This window comes from Hemibagrus wyckioides, linkage group LG04 (assembly GCF_019097595.1).
Source record: "Hemibagrus wyckioides isolate EC202008001 linkage group LG04, SWU_Hwy_1.0, whole genome shotgun sequence".
Taxonomy (NCBI): Eukaryota; Metazoa; Chordata; class Actinopteri; order Siluriformes; family Bagridae; genus Hemibagrus; species Hemibagrus wyckioides.
The window spans coordinates 7,865,699-7,893,260 of NC_080713.1; the positions used below are offsets into that span (position 1 = coordinate 7,865,699).

General features: G+C 39.3%; 2 protein-coding genes across 4 annotated transcripts; one reads left to right on the top strand and one right to left on the bottom strand.

The window, feature by feature from the left end:
• Positions 1-474: 474 nt before the first annotated feature.
• On the top strand, positions 475-14,318 carry arfgap2 (ADP-ribosylation factor GTPase activating protein 2). 2 transcript variants are annotated; one of them, XM_058387460.1, is made up of 17 exons: positions 475-614; positions 2,693-2,811; positions 4,230-4,302; positions 4,425-4,556; positions 5,422-5,502; positions 5,590-5,704; positions 6,099-6,155; positions 8,369-8,413; positions 9,365-9,417; positions 9,840-9,976; positions 10,806-10,937; positions 11,746-11,874; positions 12,190-12,345; positions 12,471-12,597; positions 12,774-12,864; positions 12,937-13,058; positions 13,950-14,318. In XM_058387460.1, exons 1-17 carry the CDS (start codon positions 543-545, stop codon positions 13,968-13,970), a joined length of 1,662 nt encoding a protein of 553 aa, XP_058243443.1. In that variant the 5' UTR covers positions 475-542; the 3' UTR covers positions 13,971-14,318. The 2 variants fall into 2 exon arrangements, with proteins under 2 accessions (XP_058243443.1, XP_058243444.1); XM_058387461.1 differs by lacking the exon at positions 8,369-8,413.
• A 1,942-nt stretch (positions 14,319-16,260) lies between these two features.
• si:ch211-71n6.4 (para-nitrobenzyl esterase) lies at positions 16,261-24,602 on the bottom strand. Of its 2 annotated transcripts, XM_058387458.1 has the most exons (10): positions 24,490-24,527; positions 23,919-23,957; positions 20,873-21,570; positions 20,576-20,671; positions 18,970-19,166; positions 18,364-18,563; positions 18,227-18,285; positions 17,963-18,130; positions 16,508-16,729; positions 16,261-16,412 (listed from the first exon to the last, which is right to left on the bottom strand). In XM_058387458.1, the coding sequence occupies exons 2-10, from the start codon at positions 23,930-23,932 to the stop codon at positions 16,276-16,278; spliced, it is 1,791 nt and encodes a 596-aa protein (XP_058243441.1). In that variant the 5' UTR covers positions 23,933-23,957; positions 24,490-24,527; the 3' UTR covers positions 16,261-16,275. The 2 variants fall into 2 exon arrangements, with proteins under 2 accessions (XP_058243441.1, XP_058243442.1); XM_058387459.1 differs by lacking the exon at positions 23,919-23,957 and having other exon boundaries at positions 24,490-24,602.
• Positions 24,603-27,562: the final 2,960 nt, after the last annotated feature.

Here is a 27,562-nt window from a genome sequence, read left to right on the forward strand (position 1 = left end):
AAGTGAAAATACTACGTAGTAAAACAATTAGTAATTAATTTATAGCGACAGACAGACAGACAGACAGACAGACAGACAGACAGATAGATAGATAGATAGATAGATAGATAGATAGATAGATAGATACTTTATTCATCCCAAGCACAGGTAATAAATAAAATAAGACAGGAATATAACAAAAAAAGTACTAAATACCCGAATTTAAGGGTACAATATATACAAAGAAATATAACAAATAACAAAATATAACAAAATATAACAAACAATATATAACAAATAACCTATAATAAAATAAATATAACAAAAAATGTAAAGGTATATGAGCTAAGTAATGTGCAAAAAAACAAAAAAATAGTATTATTTATAGTATTATAATTAGTATTATTTACTACTACTACTACTATAATAATAATAATAATAATAATAAATCACGAAAATTATAAATGCACGATCTTATGCTTTTATTTTGGTAGACAAAAGCCTTCCAGAGAAGAGGACGTGGTGACTCTCAGTGTCTCGCTTCACACTGCTAAGCTGGCAAGATGGCGTCGGAACCGAACAAGACTGAAATTCTTACAGTTTTTAAAAGACTTCGCTCGATTCCCACTAACAAGGTAAACACGGACAGACGCGATGTCCACGCGGTCACAGCTCGAGTGTCGTGGTGTTCATCCGTGTTGTCTGAATGCTGACCTTTTTTGAAGCGGTGTGATTACGTGTCATTTTTTCCGCCTGGTTTCTGCTAAGCCGGTGTTTGACTCGGGCCTTTAACTCGGATACAGCTGAGTTAGCGTTATAACGGCGCTATAACCGGACAGCTTCTCTTTCGGCTTCAGGCTGTGTAGTCTTTATAACTGTACGTGTGGCTTCACGGATATCTCCAATTTCCTTTCCTAAACCAGCTCTAATATTCTGTGTTTATCCGGTACAGCTAGTTATCATGTTTAGCTAGTTATCCGGTTAGCCTGCTCGCCTCGAGCTTGAGTCAAGTTTTCCATTAGCCACGTCGGATTCATCACACAGAGCAAAAAACCTACTGAAATACCCGAGCTGACAGAAGATAAACGACTTTAATATAAATTATAATAAAGAAAGCAAGCTTGATAGGAGGGAAATATTACTACCGCTTGTTTGCTAACGTTAGCATTTTAGGATCTCACGAGATACACGTTTAACGTTCGTGTTAGCTGTTAAAAGGATAGCTGAAGCCTTAATGGTTTATAAATACTCAATAATAAAGACTCCTAGAGTGTTTGATATGTCTCGTGTCCTTTTAATTTATTCTTAATTAGTCTTTAAACCAAGATTTAGTCCAAGCACATGATTTTTACAGCATCTAAAATTTTGCCATATTTAAGGTCAGTTTGGTTTGGATTAGTTGTGTGGTATAATGTCTATCTATACACTGTATTGCCAAATGTTTTGGGACATCTCTCCAAATCATTGAATTCAGGTGTTGTTTTTCAGGGGCCCCTTTAGTTCCAGTGAAAGGAACTCAGCATACCGAGACATTTTGGACAATTTCATGCTCCCAACTTTGTGGGAACAGTTTGGGGATGACCCCTTCCTGTTCCAACATGACTGCACACCAGTGCACAAAGCCTCAACCTGATGGGATGAATTAGAGCGGAGCGGACTTCTCGTCCAACGTCAGTGCCTGACCTCAGCCTGCGCTTCTAGAGGAATGGTCAAAAATTCCCATAAACACACTCCTAAACCTTGTGGAAAGCCTTACCAGGGCGGGCCAACTCCATATTACATTCATGTGCATGTAAAGGCGGACGTCCCAGTTTTGGCCTGGCTCACAGTCTCTGCTCTAATTCATCCTAAAGGTGTTCTATCAGGTTGTGGTCAAGATGGTCAAGTTCCTCCACACCAAACTCGCTCATCCATGTCTTTATGGACCTCGCTTTGTGCACTGGTGTGCAGTCATGTTGGAACAGGAAGGGGTCATCCCCAAACTGTTCCCACAAAGTTCTAAGCATGAAACTGTCCAAAATGTCTTGGTATGCTGAAGCATTAAGAGTTCCTTTCACTGGAACTAAGGGGCTGAACCCAACACCTGAATTCAATGATTTGGAGGGGTGTCCCAAAACTTTTGGCAATATAAGTGTATGTCTTGTCAGTCATTTCTATAGACTGCACATATCTGGAAAGTTTATGGTGTATTTTCTTTAATTTAACCAGCAGAAATAACCTCATAAGGTCATCTTCTATATCCAGTCTAAATCAACATGTCAGTAAATAACCTTTTATATTCTATAGGAAATGTTTTTGAGCTTTTTTTTTTTTTGACAGACTGATACACACTTTTCTATCATCTCACACCCATATCCAGATTAAAAACAATTATTGGCCAAGTTTGTAAGAAGGAGACATAAAATATAGACAAACGTTTAAAAGGCTTTTTAGAGAATTGTTATTTCAGGTGAGTTTCAGGTGGCTAGGTGATATGGCCAAAAGATGATAATATGAGTATCATAAACTTATCTATTCTCTTTGGATTAATAGATTATAATATTATATATAAAGTTTTAGCGAAATGTCAGTAGCTTATGGAGAAAGACATGGAGTTACATGTTACAGTGAATGCAATGTTTGCTTATTGTGTTTGCTCAAGTACACATACATGGGTAGTGAATTCCTGTGTGTCCTGCTCATCTTTTAATTTCAGGCGTCTTTTTCCCCACAGGCCTGCTTTGACTGCGCTGCTAAGAACCCGAGCTGGGCCAGTATTTCTCACGGGGTTTTCCTTTGCATCGACTGCTCAGGGATCCATCGTTCTCTGGGCGTCCATCTGAGCTTCATCAGGTTCGTATCTGTCTGTTAGACTGGGTTTAGATGATGGTGTAGTTTGGACAGGGAATTGAGCGTGAATCAACCTGGCAGACCTTTATATACACCGATGAGGCGTAACATTATGACCACCGACAGGTGCCGTAAATACCAATGATTTTTGCCTGTTAGTGGCTCATAGAGGCTGCGGCTAACATCTTGGTGCCGGATACCACAGCACACCTTCAGGGATCTAGTGGAGTCCATGCCTTGATGGATCAAGGCTGTTTTGGCAGCAAAAGGGGGATCAACACAATGTTAAACAGGTGGTCATAATGTTATGCCTGATCGGTGTATATCCTGTGTGTATGAAGCCTGTTCAAATGATCTGAGAAGAAATTGGCTCAGTGTATTTATATCCACAAGAAGTTTCCTGAAGACTTCTCTCTCTCTCTCTCTCTCTCTCTCTCCCCCTCTCTCTTCCTGTGTCTCTCTTTCTCTCTCTCTCTTTCTCTCTGTCTGTTTCTCTTTCTCTCTCTACCTCTCTCTCTCTACCTCTCTCTCTCTCTTTCTCTCTCTCTCTCTCTCTCTCTCTCTCTCTCTCTCTCTCTCTCTCTCTCTCACAGGGCAGTTATCACAACTGCTTAATCAAATTTATTTGAGCTTATTTCATTTATTAGAACAACCAAATTGCTGCGTCATCATATTTGAATCATTATTAAAAGACAAAGGCCATGATTCGTGACTATTTCTTCTCGATTTGTTGTGCAGCACAGTAATTATTGTAAATAAGTGACTCTCACTTAGACAAGCTGTAGAAAGGCACAATAGTATTTGCTGTACTACATTGTTATTGTCGTGTAATCGGTGTATTTCAGTGATGGACTCAATAAATTTCGGGCTTTACTGTGTTTTGCTTTCACAATTTTTTTTTTTTGCCAAACAGAAATGTAATTTCTCAATGTTCTGTTCAGCATTGATTAATGGATGTGCGTTGTTATGCATATATTATAAAAGTAGCAGTGAGTTACTGGACCATACAGATCTAAAGAAGGGCTGTGTGTGTATATATATATATATATATATATATATATATATATATATATATATATATATATATATATATATATATATATATATATATATAAATAAATACAGTAAACGTATATGATTATATGGATTATAAACAGGATGTGCATTTTCCGTAAACCTGATCACGTCACAGACTGTTCCATTAGACTGTTGTCTCAAAGATGTTTGCATGTTTACATATTAAGTGAAATAGATATTAAATATTTACTATTCTAATATGGTGCAAAGTAAACAAAATTTTAGAATATCGCTTTAAATATATACATATATATATATTTTTTTTACACACACTGACTACTTGAGCTCCTGACCACTGCACAGAAAACACCAGCTTGACTCCTGTGACTTTGTATTATTTCCAGATCCACAGAGTTGGACTCCAACTGGAGCTGGTTTCAGCTGAGATGTATGCAGGTTGGAGGAAACGCCAATGCGGTAAGTTCCTTAATTCATCACTTCATTAATTCACCTACCCCCTCATGCACAGTATGCATGAATGTAATTTTAATCTTTGTTCTTTTTTTTTGCTCTTTCCTCACAACGGCATCTGGATGAAGATGGCTTTTTTCCGTCAGCATGGCTGCACTACCAACGACACCAACGCGAAATACAACAGCCGCGCAGCGCAGATGTACCGGGAGAAGATCAGACAGCTAGCCAATGCCGCACTCTCTAAACATGGCACTGATGTAAGACATATTTAGGAAAGAAGTCCAAATATGCGTCTTACTACACATACATAATGCCGTAATCATAAAGACCCACTATGTGCTCCTACTTAGAACACATTTAGTACTGGTTGACTTTACTCTTCTACTCCTGTATGCTGTAATGATTTATAATCTCGCTATCCAGTAGAGTTTGGGATCCATTTTCTCTCAAGGTTTCTTCCCTGTGTCGACTCGGCGACTTTTTTCCTCACTGCCGTTGCTCATTAGGCAATTTAACCCACATCCGTATTTACGTAAAGCCGCTTTGTTGCAATGTCTATAGTTTAAAGCACTGTACAATTGAATCTGAGCTGTGTGAATAGGGCAGACTGAACAGGCTTGGCAGGTTTTTCTGTTGTACCTTGAACGTAGTATTAATCTCAAAGCATTTCATTCAGGACCTTTCAGAAACTAAGGAATAGGAAATATAGTAGTTAGTTACACGAGTGAGAAATCTAATTCTGGTGCATGTCATTCTGTAGGTATTTTTCTTCTTATCCATAATGTGGGATAAATATTTAATCTCTACAGTGATTCTGACATAATGAGCAAAGGTATTGTATATTCAAGGCGCTACACACGTGTTTTTTTTTTTGTTTTGTTTTTTTTTGATGTTTTTCCAGCTCTGGTTTCCACATTCACAACGTCAGTGAGACTTTGACCAAGAGTCACAGTCTCTCTGGTTCAAACTCCACCTTACGTCAGCTTTATGTAGTCAAGACTGACGGGTTGTTATGTTTTTATCTAATACTCGTCGTTTAGATTACTTCGCTGGAACATGATATGCTAATGTTATGTGTGCATTTGCATTGTTGGTAATGGGAGTGTGATTTTCACCCACCAGCTGTGGATCGATAATTCAGGAAATCCTCCGACCCCAGCGCCAGAGAAGAAAGAAGCAGACTTCTTTGACGAGCACACTCAGGTAAGCTGTCACAGAGTGTGTCTTGGTGCCTATATTATGTATAAAACTAAACCACAGTCTCACTTCTGAACTGCAAATGTTTGGCAGGCTGGCAACAGTTGGGACATGGCCTCTCCTTCACTGTCTGAGCAGAATGGAACGGTCACAGTTACTCCTCAGCTGGAACAGGACGGCCCTAAAGCGTCAGAGTCCGTCCCCACCCGTGAGTGTGCTTTCGTTACGTTCTTCATCTTCAGTGTCTAGGCATGTGCCAAAAATCAATGATATGATACACAGCTATATTTAACACACAGTGTTGCCATGGACACTTCAGAAAGCCATGATTTCTCTGACCATTTGGAATACAGTCTGTTTTGTGTTTTTTAACAAGGCTATTAGAAGGCAAGACAGCATTTTTGAGCTTGATTGTCTTCTAGAGGCATATTGTTTTTAAACCAGAAAACCAGAACTGTACTTTTTCAACTAGGTAGTGATTCTGTACAGTGGGCAATGGGTTTTGGGTAAAATTGGCACCAACAGGAAGTAACACAGTCAGCTTTATACATTGTAGAGCGGTTACAAGTATAACACCACATATCCTTTTCTGTATCTCACAGAACTGGACGAGGGTCCCAGCATTGAAGGACTGAACACAGAAGCAAAAGCCACTATGGGTAAGACTTTGTTCTGTGTGTGTGTGTGTGTGTGTGTGTGTGTTTCTCTTCCTGCTCGTGATTGGTATTTGTTTGAGCACTTCCTTTTTTATGTGATTTAATTTAGAGAGTGAAAGACACTGCTTATGGTCATCTAGGTAAACTGTTTGTGCGTGTAGGAATCTAAGAAAAGCCCTGTGTTCACTCATAAGAAATAAATCCCATAAGCAGGTCAAGCCTTTCAAACATGTTTAGATTTGCACATGACCCAGTTATCACTCTTGGATTCAAACATGCCCTTTCCCACTTTAGAACCTGTTTAAACCTCTAAGAGCAGTATATGAACATAATGTAATTATAACAGATCAACGTAATTCGCTAGTTAATACACACACAACGTATTAGCTTTCCTTCATTAAAATGATACGAAATGGTATGGTTGATCATGTTACTTCAAAGCCAACTACATTTTATTATTTATTCATTCATTCATTTTCCTTCTGCTGTTCCTGCTGGGGTTCACAGAGGCAACAGGCTAAAAAAGGTCACTCCAGACATCACTATCTCCTTCCAGGCATTCCAACTCCTCCTGGAGGATCCCCAGACATTCCCAAGCCAACTGTGAGATATGATCCTTCTAGCACATTCTGAGTCTGCTCTGGAGTTTCTGTCCAGTTTGATGTGACCTGAAAGTGCACTAGCAGACCAGGGGGCTTCCTTGTAAGAGGCGCAAACTTCCTTTAGCTGGGGCCATTTGATTCAGAGGAGCCAGGAACATTACCAGTTTATCAAGCTCCTCACCCTATGATGGAGAGCAAGCCCAACAACGTGCAGAGGAACCTAATTTCTGCTGCATGTGCTAATGACCTGATTCTTTCCTTATTAGTCAGTCACTATACTCAGCTTGTGACCATTGCTGAGTCCCTGCCACTTTGGCTTATTTACATCTCTAAACCTCAGGGCTTGATTAGAATTAAAGATATCAGGATCCAACTCTGGAGCCAGACCCTGGGGGTTGTGTTTGTAGGTGAATGTCTGTCATAATGCAGACATAACCTGGTCAGCTCAGCCTAATATAGTGCTATTGTGCCATCTTTTAAGTCTAAAAGGTGATGGATGGGAGTCATGTAGCAGGCACATCACGGGCAGTTTTAGATGCACTAGACACTTGCAATGGAATTTCATGTTTAGTTGTTAAAATTATTGTTTATCAAAAGAGTCTTTGGAGAAGGTATCTGTCTGTCCCTCATTAAAACTTTCCAAAAGTCCTAGGTTATGATGCAAGAACTGGGCTCAGCATTAGAATGCATGAAATTAAAAAAGCTTACTGCTTAAAATGATTATTTGCCTGCAGCTTTGTTTCCTCGATACTATCATAACCAAGGAATGTTTCCCAGAAGTATTGTTTATTTATTACAAACTACTAAAAATCATAGGCGTGAAGGAAACAAGACAACATGCAGTACCTGCTTAGACAAATGAGGTGTAATTTGCACAGGACCTCCAGGGAAGTGAGCGAGGGGAAGAGTGAGAGAGAGAGAGAGTAAGTAAGTTAGGGAAGAGTGAGAGAAGAGTGAGTGAGTGTACAAATGTTTTGCTTCTTATCCATATCTGAAAAGCAGCCTAAATTGGAGACACCTGCGTTCCAGTGCATGCCATTTTCCATTGAACCATCAACACAGATAATTCCACTGTACCTAACAGACAAACAAAAGGGCCATCACAACCACAAACCTGCTTTAGAACCATTTTAAAACTTCATATCCAATTCAACTCTATATATTCATGATGCATTTTCACCAATTATTTGCATTCAGGATTTGCTTAGATTTTGCTTCGGTCAGCCTGTATGGTTTGACCTTGTTCCAACCCATCTCCCATTGTAATAATGGCTTCGTGGTTGAATTTGTGCAAGCAGTCTCTTCTGCTTGTCTGGAAGCAATCTGTGTCCTTTGCATGACTCTCCTACTGTACATCTTAATCCTTAATCTTGACCCTTCCTTGTAACAAAAATATAATTCATTCACACTCACCTACATTACATTTATTACATCACTTGAGAGGAGGACCCTGTAATGTATGGAGACATCACAACACAACACTGTATGGTTGTGAATATATGGGAACATAAATTCCAAGAGAATTTCCAAGAATGAGAGCAAATTATGGACCAGTAGCAGTCTTGTATAATTCGATTGTCTCGAGTAACAGTCATGTCTGCTCTGTTAATGTAGATGACTCGATGAGATTGGCGTCTGATGAGCCACAGCCTCTTAAAGGTGATTTGAGTGGTTTGGAATTGGCCTCCTGGCTGGCTGCATATCAGCAGCATGTTTCTTTGCATGAGTCATGCTTAGTTCAATTGTAACCCACCTGCTTGCTCTCACCCTTCTTCAACTACACATCATTACACTTGCAGCCTCCTGTCTCTTATTAATATCCGAATGGCGACCCTAACGTCTTGCCAGTGAAGTTGTAACGCGTTCGCTGCTAACCCTTTTGCAAGGTGATGAGCTCTGAAGTGGCTCTCAAATTCTAACATGCCATTACGTTTCAATTCATAAGCAGCTTTTTTTTTTTTGCTTTCTTTGCTTATTATGCTTGGGTAATTTAATTCAAGTCAAGTACTAAAGGAAAAGCTATTGCAAATAAGCCAACTTTTTAACCTTTGGTTAGGACTTTTGAATTTAATCTGAAAGCCTGTCCCATCAGTTACAGTAGCCAAACTCTAAAGTGCACACATCCAGTGCATTAGTCCTAGCAGTGATGTCATCAAAAGTGCTTTTGCTACGAGGTGGAACCTCTCTGGACCGCAAGCTTGTTATCTTAAAAGTCTTTCTGAATACAGCCGATGCACACTGAAGTCCGCAGAGAATTAATGCACTGGAATAATGAGATTAGGCATGCTTTCTTTCTCGTTCAGTATATGGAGTGCATATTTGCCTGCGTGGTTAATCAGGCCCAACTTCTCCATTTGTTCCGTTTAGTGGGTCTCAAAAGGCTCAGGCTTCATTTAGCCCGATTGTGTAAAGTTGGCTACGCCTTGATACGAGCGTCATTAGCACCATCGATACGAATACGGTGGTGTATTATATCAAGAGAACTGCAGCCTTGCTCTTTTTGCTGGCTTGGGTTTTCATAAAGCTCAAACTAATAGTGCGATCATGTAACTGATAAACAGGAAGACGTGTTAACTTGTTAACAACACATGCTTTTTTTTTCCTATTTAGATGTGAGACCTTCTATTATCGGAAAGAAGAAGCCGGTTGCTGCAAAGAAAGGGGTGTGTCATGATTTTGATCCATCCAAGTCTGGTTTGTTGACGCAGCTCTCCTTCCACCAGCAGGTGTCAGGCTAGCATCAACTTTACTGCTCAAACTCGGCATCGACAGGACCACTGATTTAAAAGAAAACCTCGTTATTATTGCACTATTGTATAATCCTGTTGGTGACTAATCCTGTCATGGCATTTGGTAGATGTCGTTGTAAGTTTTTATGATAATTTTTTTAAACAATACCACATTCGCAGTTTATTGACGCGCAATGACGTGCCTGTTCTGTTTCCATTGATTAAGCTGACGTTTGGCCTTCCTAAATAAGTAAAGTCAGAGAAGCTGTAGCTCTGCATCCGAATCACTTTTTGTAATAGTTAATGCAAATGAAGCACTTTTGCTGAGGAAAGTCTTTGTCCTGCTTTGTCGTCAGCTCGGGGCTAAGAAGGGTCTCGGGGCCCAGAAAGTGAGCAGCAAGAGCTTCAACGAGGTGGAGAAGCAGGCACAAGTGGCCGAGAAGCTGCGAGAGGAGCAGGCTGCAGAGGCGAAGAAACAGGCTGACGAGTCAATGTGAGTAGCACTGAGAAAACCGAGGTTTCGGTGAAGCTTTTGCGTCAACCAGGTCATTGGAAGCAACTTGAACATGGAAAGTTAACTGTTTGGGTGAGACCCTAGAGAAGCCGGGTTTTGATGGAGGAATAGCGTGTAGGCCGTGCATAGATGGCCTTCGGGTGTGGATGGAATGGAAGGGAAAAAGATGATCACATGTGATGGAAAGCAGGATTTTAAAGTCTAGTGCGTAATCTAAGGAATTTCCTTGATTGATTGATGGCTAGCAACAAATAATCAGCCTCTGATTCAACAGTAACAGCCCTAGTGATAAGCCAAGCGAGTGAAATTTGTACTTTACAGAAATGCTTAGAACTGGTACCCTTAAGATTAAATGAATCCAAATAGTTAGAAGTTGTTCTTACTTATCTGCAGTACTCCATCTTTAAAAATGTCAAGACATCCAGTTTTATCAACTGAGACACTGAAGTGCTCCTTGCAGATCACTGAACAGACCCTTTAGCAATGTAAGTGTGTTCCTACTGCCTGCAAGTAATAGGCATGAGGAAGCATGATGCAGGACTAGATGGAGTCAAGATGAAAGACAGTATGCGCAAGGATATGTGAGTGGTTGTCAAACAGCAGGAAAAAATTGTCCCCGTTTTAAATATTGCTTTTTTTTTTTAAATAATTCATATCAACCGAGAAATGTAATATTACTATATGATCATGAGTGAAACAAAGTTTTGGTGGAGTTCATATTTTTGGACCTAAGTGGATTCCTACTTTGGCAGCTTATTGAATATGAATGTTCTTTATTCTCACACCCTGTTGTGTTTTGTTGGTTCAGCGTGGCCTCAATGCGCCTGGCCTACAAAGAGCTGGAGATTGACAGGAAGATGGAAGAGAAGAGGCTGCAGAACCTGGAGGGGAAGAAGAGGGAGCAGGCTGAGAGGCTCGGTATGGGCTTAGGAACCAGGAGGTAATTTTATGTCCTTTGTTACACTGAAATTTTTTTCCCTCAGCTTAGACATCCTTGGTGTCTGACATGTTTGCTTCTTTAGATAACATAACCGGTGCTATGTTAAGGTAGTGTAGCCAATATGCTATTAGCATAGGGCTGGGCAATGATGCTAAAAAATGAAATCAATACATTTATGATAATTAAATAGTGCAATTATAAAAAATGTAGATGCACCATCTATAATAAATAATGCCAACAATTATTCTTTTATATTAAGGATTTTTTCATAAAGGTTGGGTTAAAAAAAAACGAAATTGTTTATACTATTTGCTAAAGCTAAGATTTATTGCTTGCACTCTTTGCTAAAGATGGTGCTGATACTGTCTTTGCACAATGAGGAAAAAGGGAAAAGAAGGGGGAAAAATATTCATCACTCATCCCTGGCTAGCTAAAACATCCATTAGAATTAATTATAAAAATTGCAGCACTAATTTAGTAGCATAATCTGCATGTTTGCATAATCAAGATCAGTTTGTAATATTGAACTTAATGTTATTTAAATCCAGTATATTAGTATGCTTAATATTAATGCGAGAGAAACTTCCATATAGTTGCAATACAAAGCTAATGTCCAGCCAGAATATCGGGGCTTTTTATTGAATCGACTGAGTTACAGGAAAGTAAAAGTGCAGAACGTGTACTGGACAGTTTAAACACTGATATTGATGTAATTTTTGCAGATTGTTATGCTACTATGAGTTGGTCATTAAAGAGCGTGATCTCATGCCCCACCCCCTTTCTTCTTTTTTATTTCTTCCTTCTCCAGTGTTGTGTCACACTCTGTGATGTCAGAAATGCAGGTGATTGAGCAGGAGACCCCCGTGAACTCAAAGTCCTCCTCTCGCTCCAGACTGGACATGTTTGATGAGCCCGGGTTTACCTCTGGACCACCAAAGTAAGTGACTGGGGCTGCGTCGTCAGTGAGCACACTTAAGTGATAGTGGGTGTGTGTTCACATCTGCCTGTTATTTTCCCCAACATCTCAAGGGTTACATCTGATGTGAGCTGACTACATCTTAGTTAAACAAACACACTGACAGGTGCAGCAGTAATTGCTGTTTGCTTACCGTGTGACACGTGTCTGTCGTGCACATAGAAAAAAAAACGTCAAGATGCACCAAACCTATATTCTGCTCCTGTTCTTATTTTTGAATGTGCAGTAAATAAATATCCTCAAAGTTTTGTGTGCCTGTGTGATGTGCCATGGCAGGTACAAAGACAACCCTTTCAGTACAGGAGACAGCTTTGGCTCACGGTGGGATACTGATTCAAGCTCCGCCTCCTTCTCCTCTGCCTGGGCTCTAGAAAAGGAGGAGCCCAAAGAGACTGAAGTCACCATCTCCAGCATCCAGCCAATTGGGGAAAGGTTTGTTAGAGCACAAGCATGCACATTTACATATTACCTGATATTTCTAGAAAAATTTCAGCAGTGTAGAATGGATGTCAAGTAGCTGAAAGTGTGGTTGAGAGGTTTATGGTATTGTCTATCAGGTTGCCCAGCAGAAGGAAGCCGGAAGCTTCCATGCCCGTCGCAGAGTCCAGCGAGGCAAGGCAGAAGTTCGCTAATGCTAAAGCGATCTCGTCTGACATGTTCTTCGGCCGTGAGAGCAATGCTGAGGTATCAACAGCAGGAAAGCTGCTTACACACATATCTGTTCACTGTTACGCATACCTGTTCAACTGTTCACTCCTGGGAAATAAAAAGGATTTTCTGCCTGATAATGAATCACTCGTGTCAGTCTTTTTGTTTGGTTAAACTAAGCATCCCTCAGACCTCTTTGATCTGTGTTTCAGTATGAGGCCAAGGCTCGTTTGGAGACCATGTCCAGCAGCACATCTATTAGCTCTGCTGATCTGTTCGGGGACGGAAGCAACCGCTCATCGGGTGAGCAACAGAATATTGTTTAACTGAAAGATGGAGCACATGTGCTTATACTGATAGTTGTTTGTTCTGTAGGCGGAGCAGGATTCGAGAGTGTGCTTCCCTCTGGACCAGACATGGCCCAGTTTAAGCAAGGCGTAAAGACTGTGGCTGGAAAGATGGCCGTGTTGGCAAACGGTGTTATGAACACCATTCAGGTGAGAGGAATGATTAAGCTTGACTGAATTGTGACATATGGGGGCTGTCAAATATACTGCACATTTTAGTGTTTTCCTGACATCATACTGTAGCATCTGATGCAAGAGACACACATCACGATTGTCATGGGTACTAGAGAAATGGATGTTTAAGAGCTGGAGCTGTGACTAGCTAAAAGTGATTGAAATATGCGCAGCGATCCTGGTTTTGCGATATGATTACACTAATTTAGGAGGAAGTTACATTAGGAGGAGATTGAGACTGAATCACAGAACAGCTACCAGACGGGGAGGGTGAAGACTAACACATTTTCTCAGAAACACATAAAGCTCACAAACTATTTAGAGAACAGAACTATTTGCCCTCTTCTGCATACGTGACCTCAGATACTCATGATTGGTTAGTGGTGTGACTGATAGAGACTAATGCCATGTCTTGGCTTCCATCAATGTCTGGCCATGGCATCATCAGGATTTAGATTAGATACCATTCAGATGTAACGTCACAGTGTGATGCCACTCATGTGAATGCAATGCAGAATGCAAATGGAAGCAGAAATTTGTGTTAAAAATGAATGAGTTTCCCAAAGTCTGTGACGCTGATGCAAAAGACCTGAGTCATAACCTGTAGCAAGGCTGATCTCTGGACAGGAGTAAAGGAGAATTTAGAAGTTGCTTTTACTATATAATTGCAGCAATTATTTCTTATGACCCTTTTTATTATTATAGGATTTAAATAATACAGTTACTCTTATGCATTATTAACTATATATTAGACGCTAGTCTAGATTGTAGTTATTGCACCATCAGAGAAAATTTTCTACTGTTCCACTCCCAGTCATGTTCAGTATCCTCCTAACTTCCTCTCATTCTCTCTCTCTCTTTTTTTAGGACCGTTATGGCTCTTACTGACAGGACTGCATGACTTGAACAGGAAAGGAAATGACATCAAACAGGACATACCACACTGCTGACTGGATCTGGTTTTGTTTTTTTTTGTTTTTTTGTTTTTTTTCCTCTAATGCATTGTACCTGAAGCACAGAAGGAGAAAATACAGAAACAAAAAGGACGGCACAACGCAGGACCTCCTTATCCCTTCTCCCAGTCTGCCTACAGGCCTTTGTAGATTCTCTCTCTCTCTCACACACACACACACACTCTGACTGACAGTATTTCTTTCTTTCTTTTTGGATTTTGTTTTTTTTAATATTTCCAGTAAGTCCTCAAAGATGTAGAAAGTGTGTTTTTCAGAACCACAGTGCTTTCTGTTGGAACTAACCGTGCTGGGTTTTTTTTTTATTTTTATTTTTTTTTATGCCATATTACTGGTCTGAGATTTCATAGAATTGATTTAAGTATTCTCTATGAAATATGTATAACCAAACCTATCCTTAGCTCTTAAATGTTTTCATAGCTTTTTTTTTTTTTTTTGTATTTAAGTGGTATTATATTCTTCATGGGCGTGTGCATTCATGACTAGTACATTCACCTCCCACAGAAAGGGAATTAAGATGGTTATATTTTAAGTTCATTTGGAAGTGTGTGAGGTCCTGTGACTGAAAAAAAAAAAAGGATATTGCCCTTATCTGGATGAGCGAGGTAGTTTTAGATGTTCACAATCTTCCAATATGAAATGTTTCGAATGTTTAATTAGACAAAGAATGAGCTGGTGTGCAATACGTCGCCCTCGTCTGTGAAGACGGACACATCAGATTCCGTTGTCTGAAAACCATTTTGAAAAAGCGTCGTGGTTTTTTTTTTTTTTGTGATATTTCTCCAAGCATGCTCGTTTAGGCCCGTGATCGTTACAACAAAAAAAAAACCCAACAACCCTCAAAACAAACCGAGAGTCTTTATATACATTTAACAAGCTGCAGACGGAGCAGAGTAAACGTGGCAGATGCAGGAATCGGATTCACAGACATGACGAGGTTTCTGCAGCCGCTTAAATGGGACTTTTGACAAATTCTTGTGTGATCCTTCCTGCTAGATGCAGTACAAAAGGTGATTTTTGTTTGTTTTTTTTTTTCCTTTCGGATTGAATACAAAAGAGCTATCTGTGTGCGCTCTTGAGAAAACACTCAACGTCCGTTCTTGAAATTTGTCTGCCTGTCCCTTTTGTGTGGAATTAAAAAAAATAAAATAAAATAAAGGACGTTAATTCGACTTCACCTGAAAAAAAGGTGTTTATTGTAGATCAGTGGAAAAAATAAAGTTTTATGTAAATAAAAGCTGACCTCCAAAATGCAATCATTTGACATCATTGTATATAAAACTATATATATGAAAAGTAATCAACAATGTGAAAGCACAACATTTAACAAGTCCCAGGAGAAAAAGGGGAAAAAAATTTTTTGGTGTAGCTTCTGACCCCTACGAAGCTGCTGCACAAAATGAAAGAATCAGGGCTTTGATGTGGGTCTACACATGTCGGTACTTTCATGCGCCCTCCTTCAATGAGAGCCTTTCATCTAGTCATCTCGCACATATCGAACAAGTCAACCTGTCCAATCACTGTGACAGAATGAGGAGTAACGTGTAAGCGCACAGCCCAGGCCTACAGAATGATTCTCTAATCACAGTCTCCATCCTGGAAGGGTCAGGAACCCTCTGATCATAGATAACAAAAGCAAGACACCCTTTCAAGACGAAGAGAAGGTGCATTTATAACACCTGGATGGAGGAAAACGGCTCTAATTCATCATTTGCACTGATGATCAAGGAAAAGAATTAATGAAATTTTCTGAAATTACAGGATTTCCATGAATACTAAATTTCATTTCATTTAGGAATAAATCAGTTCGCTTGTTAAATGATGTGTATGGTGTCCTTTCGGTGTAAAGACAGGAATATAAGCTTAGAATGTAACAATAAAAGTGCAAGGGAAACCGGTTACACTGAAACTCTAGCCAAATGTGGTAAATGATCCTCATTTAGGATTTTTGACTTTATTGTGCAGCGCCTAAGAAAGGATTTGTTAATGTGTTTTGCAGAGTCAAGCAAGTTTACCTCTTCTTCAACACCATGTATTTTCCCTCATTGCTTTTTAAATGATTAATTAAACAAAAATGTGCTTGACTTTCAGTGCAGATAAAATACTTCCTCCCTGTAGTTTTTGGCCAACTCAATAGAGTTAAAAATGCGATACGAAACAGCCGGATGACTTCCCGTAGCTGCTTACGGTTGGTGCATATCTTTACATTGTGAGTGTCCACATTAGTTGATCCAGGCATATGAATAAAAGCTCTTTTCCCACAGAGCGCATCGCTCTGCTAAATTCTGTGCCACAGAAAGCGTCTCATTCAGCATCACAGTCTGGGATGGGAACTCTGGCCAATCCTCTGGCATTTTACCTGTGAGATGTAAAAATTTTTTGCACCCGTTGAAAAGCAAGGATACTCAATAAAAGCATTTGAGGTATGTTTATAAGACGACAAAAGACGCTCACCTTCTTTTGCGAACTGGATGAAGTATTTGGTGAGCGTTTGCTGAAACGCTTTGTCTTTAGAGGTCATCGTGCCGAGTGCCATCTCGAGGCCACCGAAGAATGCCAAGCTGTCAATCGTGTGGAAGGAGAAGCGGCTTGGATAAGGGAGCCAGGTGGATGAATCAGCTGCTTTGGATGGTGTGTAGGTCGCCAGGTAGCGGTACACAGGGCTCTTCAAGGCCTCTGGAAATAACCAAAACATTTATGAGATAAAATATAACATTTAAACTCAAGACTTTACTACTAAGCTGCCCAGACCTGGCAGATGTGACATCAATCAGGTGTTTTAGTACCTGACCATATTTTGTCTCAGCCTATATTTGAGCATCAATGCTGATTTCAACTTTAGAGGTAGATGAACTGTAGTATTCAACTGCTAGAATTGCGTGGTCTGCCAATTTTTGTTTTAAAGGTGAAGCCACATCAGATCAATGAGTGTCATCTAACGTTACATGAGCTTATATTAATGAGAATGAACCTTAAAGGTGCAGTTTGTACTATTTAAGAAGTGTTTATATAAAACATATACACTATATTGTTATTTGTGTATACATATACTCAAATGTTTTGGGACACCCCTTCAATTTATTGAATTCAGGTGTTGTTCTTCAGGGGTTGGGCTTGGCCCCTTAGTTCCAGTGAAAGGAACTCTTAATGCTTCAGCGTACCGAGACATTTTTGGATGATTTAATGCTCCCAACTTTGTGGGAACAGTTTGGGAATGACCCCTTCCTGTTCCAACATGACTGCGCACCAGTGCACAAAGCAAGGTCCATAAAGACATGGATGAGCGAGTTTGGTGTGGAGGAACTTGACTGGCCTGCACAGAGTCCTGACCTCAACCTGATAGAACACCTTTGAGATGAATTAGAGCGGAGACAATGGGAGCATGAAATTGTCCAAAATGTCTTGGTATGCTGAAGCATTAAGAGTTCCATTCACTGGAACTAAGGGGCCAAGCCCAACCCCTGAAAAACAACACCTGAATTCGATGATTTGGAGGGGTGTCCCAAAACTTTTGGCAATATAGTGTAAATTCAAAGCTGCTTAAAAAAAATAGACTGAGGTTTTCATTTAATTGATCTGGCTAGTTTATTTATGCCAGGGTTCTGTTAACATATTTCTGGCTCAGACATTAGCTTGAGATAGAGCTGCAGTTAGGAAAGCGAAAACTGCAAATCAGAAATGTTTGTACACCATGGGGAACTTGCTTCTTTTTGGGTGTGTTTTGTCAGGATGTGGGCTGAACCCTAACCAGAACAGTCTCAGCATTTAACAAGTCTCAATAAGTTTACACAAACACAATTTAGTTACTATTATTAGATGATGTCTGAAATACGTATCACATAGTGAGAGAATAACCAAATCAGAAAAGGAGAGATTTTAAGGTTCTAAGGCTGATGTGTTTTTGTGGACCTGCAGCTCGGGTGGCGAGTCGGTTGCTGGGGCAGCTGGCTCGCATATCTGACACTAAAGTAGTATAGAGTCTTTCAGGACAGCGGTCATTGATTGGACATAGAGTGGAACTGTTGTACAGCTTCAGGGCCTGGGATAGCACATCATCACCAAATGGCCTCAGATTCTCTACAAACAGGAACAGAGAAAGAGAGGGGATGTAAAAGTCTTTTTGAGATCCTGCTTTAGGTATTACACAGTAATAGCACTGACTAGAATGGATACCTGATAGAAACCAATGGTAGTCGCCCCATGTCCAGGTAGAGATGTTCTTCATCGGTGGACTGAGAACAGTTGAGAAGACAGATATTATAGCCTTAATTTTGTGTTGGCAAAAGAAAATAAAGCTAACAAATGTTTACCTGAAGTCAGTTTCTTGCTCTGTTGTTCCTACCACGAATGGAACATCATTATAAAATCCACCTTTCTCCCAAGCTTTAAATGAATGCGTGATGAGAACATGACCATCTAAAACTGCAACTGGACCATATGAACTTCCATTAACAGGGATGTCTGCTTGTCCATCTTTTGCCCAGGATGGGTATTCCTCCCATGGAATGGCCTGGGCAGACAAAACAAGAAAGAGTTTTCTTTCAATTCTTTACACATTACACACAACACAATCATTATCCAAATACAAGCTCTGTTCCTGCTTGAATCAAGCGCAAACTAGGTAATTAATAGCTGCACTAGCTTGATTAATGATCTGTGTTGTTTGAGGAGATAGAACCAAAGAGAAATATGGACTGGATCAGAATCAAAAACTTAGTACAAAACTGAGACTGGATTTAAAGTGCACAAAATCTTGACTGGAAGAGTTTCTATTCAGTCTGTATACTTGAAACGTGTTGAAATTGTGATAGTCCTGCAATTGATTACTAGTTTCAGGTGTTTTGGAAACTGAAACAGAAGACGAACGATGGGAATGGGTTGGACGAGGATCCAGGGGTTGGCTGAGTGCATCTCACCTGGAGGATCTGAGTTATGTTGAGCTTTCGAAGGCAAGTGACATCTTGGCAGCCTGTTCTCTTCAAGAACACAAGGTTGTCTCTTTCGGCTGAGTCCAGCGTGCTGTTAGACACGAACGAGGAGCTCATTCCAATCGCACGATGAAACAGACCCTTAGCTTGAGGTGAATTCATCAGAGCCAATACTGATGTTTCTCCTTTGAAGAGAATTGGAAATGGGAGCATATTAGTCAGCTGAAGAATGCATGCAACACAGAAATGCCCTATATGGTGAACTTTGATTTGTTAGGACACATTTCTGTAAGAAGCGTTCTTAGATAAACATCTCCTTTGTGAAGATTGTGAAATGTAATGCAGGGTTGCACAACATCTTTGTCTGCAGGGCTTTTTATGTGGCTCTGAGTAGTGAGTGAAGCAGGAGACCACACATCCATCACATGGCAGAGATTGCTTATTAAAAATGTTTTTTTTTTTCCCCAGGAATGAAAAGGCAAAGTGATCTAAAAACATGTGCTATTTTGAGAAATCACATTCACCCATCCAGTTAGATAAAAAACACTTAGATAAAAACTAACTGAAACAGCTCAGAGTTGAGAATTTAACCATGCTATGATATAAACACATTTATAGCTTACACTGTAAACTGTGTAGTGGACAGCATGGTTAAATTCTCAACTCTGATTGGACAGAAGTTTTGTATTCTTTTCTATTGAAATTATACCACAGCACAGTTGAATGCTTGTGATTGGACAGGAGGTGTGCATTATTATTATTATTATTATTATTATTATTATTATTATTATTATTATTATTATTATTACATAACATCACGGCTCTGGCTGGAACACGAAAGAGGTTAATATTAATATGCTGGTTCTATTGTGTTACTGTTTCTATAGTAACAGCGGGAATGTGTACAGCAGACTGTCCACATAATCTAAGACTTAATAATAAACATATGTTTAAAAAACGTGCTGTTAAACAATGGAAAGTGTATCATCATTTACATATGTATGTTTTAGGGAACGGATGTTTAAAATTTATGGAAGAATTCTTGGTTGTTAGCAATTTAGAGTGAAAGTTTCCCAGCTCAGGAAAATCTTCAGGACAGAGGAACTGAGGAGTTGTGGGCTTGAGAGAGAGAGAGAGAGAGAGAGAGAGAGAGAAGTGGGGGTGGATTGGTGAGGAAATGCCTGCTTATTGCTATTGTTTATAGCATGCAGGAATAACAGGAACTAATGTTTCTTCAGAACATTTAATGTAACTATAAATAAGTGTCTTTTGTTAATAAATATAAAATCAGATAATCGCTGGATAATCACTGTGCTCGTAGAGGAATAAAACACTATAGTATGTGCTGTTAGAGGAAAATAATCAGCATTAGACTGGTAATGCACCACACCACAGCGTCTTCTACACAATCCATTTAATATGGACGCTATACTGTATGTGGACTAATATGGACAACCAAAATAAATAAATAAATAATTCCACATTAGTTATTATTTCTTTTAAATGCAACATGGTTCCTTACAAAGTGCACTGTATATACAGCACTTGTTTACAGAAAACTATAGAGGAGCTGGTATTAAAGAAAACTTCTGACCAAATATGGTGACTTTCTTTGGGTCTCCACCAAACACATGGATGTTTTTCTGAACCCAGTGAAGAGCCTGAATCTGGTCCATGAAGCCGTAGTTCCCTGTGTTCAAAAAATGATCCACTTTAGTAATTCTGTACCAGATCTCCCAGGTTATATAACAAGAAACACACACTTTCAATCTATTAAAGAACATCTGTCTATAACTACTGTAACTAGTCCTCCAAGAAGGTTTGAACAGTTTGGATAAATATGAACATAGATCTAATCCAACAGCTGCTTTGAAAAGATGAAAAGACTCACCTGAGGTATTGGTGGGAGAACTTTTTCTCAGTAGCTCCAGAGCCATGAAGCCGAACGCATTAAGCCTGTAGTTCAGACTGACAAACACAGTTTGTGTTCTTCTCGCCAGCTCCTCAGTGGGTGAGTAGCCTTTCTCCTGTCCACTCAGCATGTGCAAATGTCCACCATGGAGCCACACCATGACAGGCAAGCCAGCAGTAGGCAGCAGGCTGGGTGTCCAGATGTTCAAGTACAGGCAGTCCTCTTGACCCATCACACGCCCATCTTTCCTGAGAGGTTGCACCTGGGCACAAATGCTGCGAAAATGTGTGGCATCGTAAACACCATCCCAGCACTTTGCATTTGCTTTGAGGTCTGTCGGAGGTCGCCAGCGGTGTTCGCCGACAGGTGGCACGGCATATGGGATACCTTTAAAGGAATAGGCACTGTCTTCCCATCGTCCATGCAGCCATCCACAGTCTGTAAGCACCTGAGCGTAACTATGGGGTGGAGTCTGGGCCACGTAAGCCAGGTATCCGGCGAGAGTGAGAAGGGCGAGAATGCCACAGCCAATCAAAAACATACACCTGCGGGACACTTGCAGGAACGGGCTGACGTAGTAGCGGCGGACATATTGGACCTCCTCCTCAGCCTCATCCTGAACGAGGTAGCGATACTCGTTCCTTTCAGGGACCTCAAACGCGTCCTCATTCATCTCTCTAAGCCACACAGGTATATACAGTACATCAATGTCACGTCATGTGGATTCAATTGGGTTACTAAAATTTGACATGACCTTACAATAAATAATAAAACGAACATGCCAGGTTTAATATGCCATTAGCAAATTGCTCATATTCTACTATTCACTATTATTAATGCAAATTGCAAGATTATGACTTTACTATTCATACTTTAACTATTTCATGACTAGTCTACATAATGTTTCTGAATACAAAAAAGACACCTAACAAACACTGGTGTTAAGATGTGGCTTTTCCTGTTCACTACTAATTTGTTTTGGATAAGAGTCATTCAAATGAATGAATGCAAATACACTATATTGCCAAAAGGTTTGTAACAAATCATTGAATTCAGGTGTTGTTTTTCAGGGGTTGGATTTGGCCCCTTAGTTCCAATGAAAGGAAAATTTAATGCTTCAGCATACCACGACATTTTGGACAATTTCATGCTCCCAACTTTGTGGGTGCCACAAAGATGCTCCCAACAGTCTGGGGATGGCCCCTTCCTGTTCCAACATGACTGCACACCAGTGCACAAAGCAAGGTCCATAAAGACATGGATGAGTTTGGTCGGTGACCTCAACCTGATAGAACACCTTTGGGATGAATTAGAGCGGAGACTGAGAGCCAGGCCTTCTCGTCCAACATCAGTGCCTGACCTTACAAATGCGCTTCTAGAGGAATGGTCAAAAATTCCCATAGACACACTCCTAAACCTTGTGGAAATCCTTCCCAGAAGAGTTGAAGCTGTTATAGCTGCAAAGGGCGGGCCAACTCCATATTACATTCATGTGCATGTAAAAGCTGACCTCCTAACACTTTTGGCAATATAGTGTAAGTTGGAGTTATTAGTCAGTAGTAAAGAGTCAGAGAACATGACACCACCAACATTCTCAATGCATCAAGCATTTCAGGAAACATATAAATTACAGTGTCTTGTCTAAGAAAGACAAGCCAAATTAAAGAAACAGGTTTATGAACAGAGAGGACATGTCTAAACAAGTCTGGGACATGGAGTTATGGAAAAAAAATCAGGTATGGTACTGTGAATAGTTTGTGAAGCACCATTAAATGCATGATTTAAAAAAAAGAAAAGATTATGGCACAACTCTGCCTAGAGGAGGCTGTCCACCAAAATCTAGTGACCAGGAAGTGATGTTAGTTACACAAGCTATCAATAGGCCAAGAGTAATTTTGAGAATGCCAGAGTGATCCACAGCTCAGATAGGGGATCAAAGGACAACCATTAGACTGGACACTCCAGAAAGCTGGGTTGTATGGACAAGTGGTGAGACAAAAGCCATAATTTGGGGGATATAAGAATTAAAAAGAAATATAAAATCCCATTTGGAGTTTATCAAAAGGTGTGTCAGAGACTCAGAAAACATGTAGGAAATAGTCAGGTTGTAAAATGCAGCAAAAAAAACCCCCCAACATAACACTTTTACAAACGGCTTGTCTAAAGTCACTCGTAAACAACATAACTGACATTTTTACTGTGGTGATGTTACTCAAACTGTCCGGACATGACTGGCGCCGAGAGCAAACGTAACAAACAAGTCTTAGTGTTTTCGTAAACACATTTAATCTTTTCTTTTTCTCTTATTCAAATCCCAATCTCCATTTATCTTTATAGCATGCTGTAAAAAAAAAATGGAGTTGAAGATTAGAGGACTGTACAAAAATGAGTGATGTGTGATAAGGCAAGCTTCTGCTCCAGGTAACAGGAGAGAGCTCAACACTTTTACATAATTGTCAGTCATTTCAGATATGAATGTGATTGAACTTATTTGCTATTTTTATTAGATATATTTGTGAGTGATATCTTGTAGTCTGATTTATGTTACTCCTACAGAAAATACATAAACATGGACAGGTCATTGAAGTGTCTGGGTTTTTTTCTGGTTAATGAACCATCGTGGCACAATAAAAAATTATATTATATTATATTATATTGTATTATATTATATTATATTATATTATATTATATTGTATTATATTATATTATATTATATTATATTATATTATATTATATTATATTATATTATATTATGTTCAGATCATGTGAATCCTGGTGTAAACAAAAAATATATAAAAAATGTGAATATTTTTGCACAATACAGTGTTTGGTATCCGTCTAACTTTTCTTGTTCATTTAATGAAACATATTGGAAAGAATGACAAATTACCAGAGCTACAAATACAGCAACAATATCTGTAAACGGGTTTATGGCTGATTTTGGGCTACATGTGAAAAAGTTTGTGCACCCTTGGAATATTATATACAATATTACTTGAGATATAGTCATTTTTAACTACTCAACCTTTTGTCCCACATAGAAAGGGAAGTGCTCAGACAAATACTAACAGCAGGAAGAGATACACAAACACGCACAACACGCACACACACACAGAAAGAGAGAGAGAGAGAGAGAGAGAGGTAAATGACTCCAGAGGTGCAAATGATAATTATCAGTATAATAATAATAATAATAATAATAATAATAATAATAATAATAATAATAATATAGTAGCATTATTCATGTAAAATCCAGGTGTGTTTAGGTTATTGCATCTGAGAATCTCTCTGACTTTATATCGGCAACAAAGTTATATCATAATAAAAAGTTTAAACACAAATATATTTTCATTACTTCTACTATTACAGAGTGCACGAGCTCACATCCCAAACAGCACGAGACTGGAGAAAAGTTCTTGCGCATGCAGAAGCATCGTTACTTCAAAATGCCCTTTTATGGTCATGGCAGTTTAATATCTTATATGATACACACCTTGAATATATATATATATATATATATATATATATATATATATATATATAATCAAATAAAAATAACAATTAGGCTCGTTTTGATGGATAAACGAAACACCTACCCTTGCGATGTTTACGCATTGAGCGAACAGTTTTCTTTACCAAAGCCTGACTCGTTTTATTGAACATGTAGTGCACTACGTAGTCTGCAGAATACCAGTACTTCATATCCTACTGTAGTGCACCTATATAGTGAATAGAGAGGCGTTTAGGACTGAACCCAGCAGAGTTTCTTAAATCATTGTCTCCGCCCCTTTGTTTCAAGCTAAAAGATGGCTGAAGTGTGGCGTGTGCAGTCTTTAGACTAGCGGTTATTTAAGTAGTTATTTTTGTGCAAAAGTAATTTATAGATGCGATCGAAATGTGTAGCATGGAGTATGTGAGAATTACAATTGCAGTCACGTGCCTGAATAATTATACAACACTGATCAGGCATAACATTATGACCACCTGCCTAATATTGTGTTGGTTCCTATTTTGCTCCCCAAAACACCCCTGACCCATCCTGCACTGTGTATTCTGACACCTTTCTATCAGAACCAGCATTAACTTCTTCAGCTGTTTGAGAAACAGTAGCTCGTCTGTTGGATCAGACCACACTGGCCAGCCCACATCGATTTCCCACATGCATCAATGAGCCTTGGCCGCCCATGACCCTGTCACCGGTTCAACACTGTTCCTTCCTTGGACCACTTTTGATAGATGCTGACCACTGCAGACCGGGAACACCCCACAAGAGCTGCAGTTTTGGAGATGCTCTGATCTTGTCATCTAGCCATCACAATTTGGCCCTTCTCAAACTCACTCAAATCCTTACTCTTGCCCATTTTTCCTGCTTCTAACACATCGACTTTGAGGACAAAATGTTCACTTGCTGCCTCATATATCCCACCCACTAACAGGTGCCATGATGAGATCATCAGTCTTATTCACTTCACCTCTCACTGCTCATAATGTTATGCCTGATCAGTGTATAAGGTATATAATATAATATACCTCTCAGTTAAATGGACTTGTAGGCGCAATTAACTCAGAATTATGATTTGTACAATTTTTATACAGCATTTGTATAGTAATTGTGACAGAAAATAACTGAAAATATTAAAACATTGTGCTTAATGCTAAACATGATGCAGTGTAGCTGTGGAGAAAGACTTTTAGGCAGTAAGAAATAGGAACTGGACAACTACAGTGTTTTCTGTTCTGGCCCAAATATACCATTACGGTCAGTTAAGAATAAAAAATTGCTTTTTAAGAGAAAAGAATATAAATATTCAGTGTCAGTTGAAATACCTTGCTGCACTATTGGTGTCTTCCCCTTTTCATTTTTCCTTCTGAACATCATTTCCGAAGATGAACATTTCACTCATGACCCATGAAATGATCTATTCCATGCTGTCACGCGGTATCACTCCATCCTGCTGTTAATTATTTTCCCAAGTACATTTCAAGTGTTCATGCTACACTTTTAATTAATTTACAGTTGTGTTTAATGATGTGGAACATGCACACAACAAATTAGTCTCCTTTATCTTTTACATAATAACAGTTATAATATAGTTTAACCAGCCTTGTTACAGCAAAAGTCCTCAGTCCTAAAGACTTAACTCTGAAAGCACTGATGCTGGATAATCCATACCAAAGTCTTCTCACATTAAAAACCTCACCATAACAAACATTTAAAAAAAAAAATTGGGTCATGTGGCATGTCAACACAATACACCAGGCCCTGTGTAAGGTGTTAATGCATAAATGGATTAGAATTTCTATAAACCTTAGAGCTAGCATGATTGTCAGAGCTGCTATTATAGAAAATGAAACAGCATTAATCAGAAGCACTGTGGTATAAATACATTCACAGCGGACTTAAACAAGCTATTTAGCCATTGTTAGCCGAGTTTTATTGACATAGGCAATACATTAGCTGACTAATTTATTAAATTACCTGAAGGTTCTGATAACTGTCATTAATTTTTTTGTCAGGTTTATAAGGGTAGCTAACACATTAACCAGTTCTCAGCTGAGATGGAGAATTAGATCTGAGACCAACCTGGTAACATACACTATATTGCCAAAAGTTTTGGGACACCCCTCCAAATCATTGAATTCAGGTGTTGTTTTTCAGGGGTTGGGCTTGGTCCCTTAGTTCCAGTGAAAGGAACCCTTAATGCTTCAGCATACCAAGACATTTTGGACAATTACATTCGGTCAGATTGGGGATGACCCCTTCCTGTTTCAGCATGACTGCACACCAGTGCACAAAGCAAGGTCCATAACGACATGGATGAGTAGGTTTGGTGTGGAGGAACTTGACTGTCCTGCACAGAGTCCTGATTGCAACCTGATAGAACACCTTTGGGATGAATTAGAGTGGAGACAAAATAGCCAAAACTGGGACATGCACATGAATGTAATATGGAGTTGGCCCGCCCTTTGCAGCTATAACAGCTTCAGCTCTTCTGGGAAGGCTTTCCACAAGGTTTAGGAGTGTGTTTATGGGAATTTTTGACCATACCACTAGAAGCGCATTTGTGAGGTCAGGCAATGAGGTTGGACGAGAAGGCCTGGCTCGCAGTCTCCGCTCTAATTCATGCATGAAATTGTCCAAAATGTCTTGGTATGGTGAAGTATTAACAGCTCCTTTCACTGAAACTAAGGGGCCAAGCCCAACCCCTGAATTCAATAATTTGGAAAGGTGTCCCAAAACGCTTTGCAATATAGAGTATGTTTAATAAAAACTTACCATAGTTCAGAGAAGAAGACAGTGTAATTTAATGTTCTTATTAGCTTAGCATACTTTCATTATTTTAGAATGAACATCTTTATCATAAGAGATAAGATCATGTCTTGAAAGATAACTTATCAAAGAGACTACTATGGCACCCAGTTGCTGTACATATCCTTAGCATTTTCATTTAATATTTATTTCAGAATACAAATGGTAAAAATCTGTACTGCTGTAAAAAAAAAAAAAACTTTATAGACAGAAAACAAATCCTGAGTGACAAAAAATATGGTGATTTGTTTCTTCCCTTGTCTTGTTGTTCCTTTTCAGTCCCCAGTAACCTACTCATTTAGCAGCAGTGATTTTCCTGCATGAATAATAAATGATAATTATTTGTTAGAAGAGAGAGT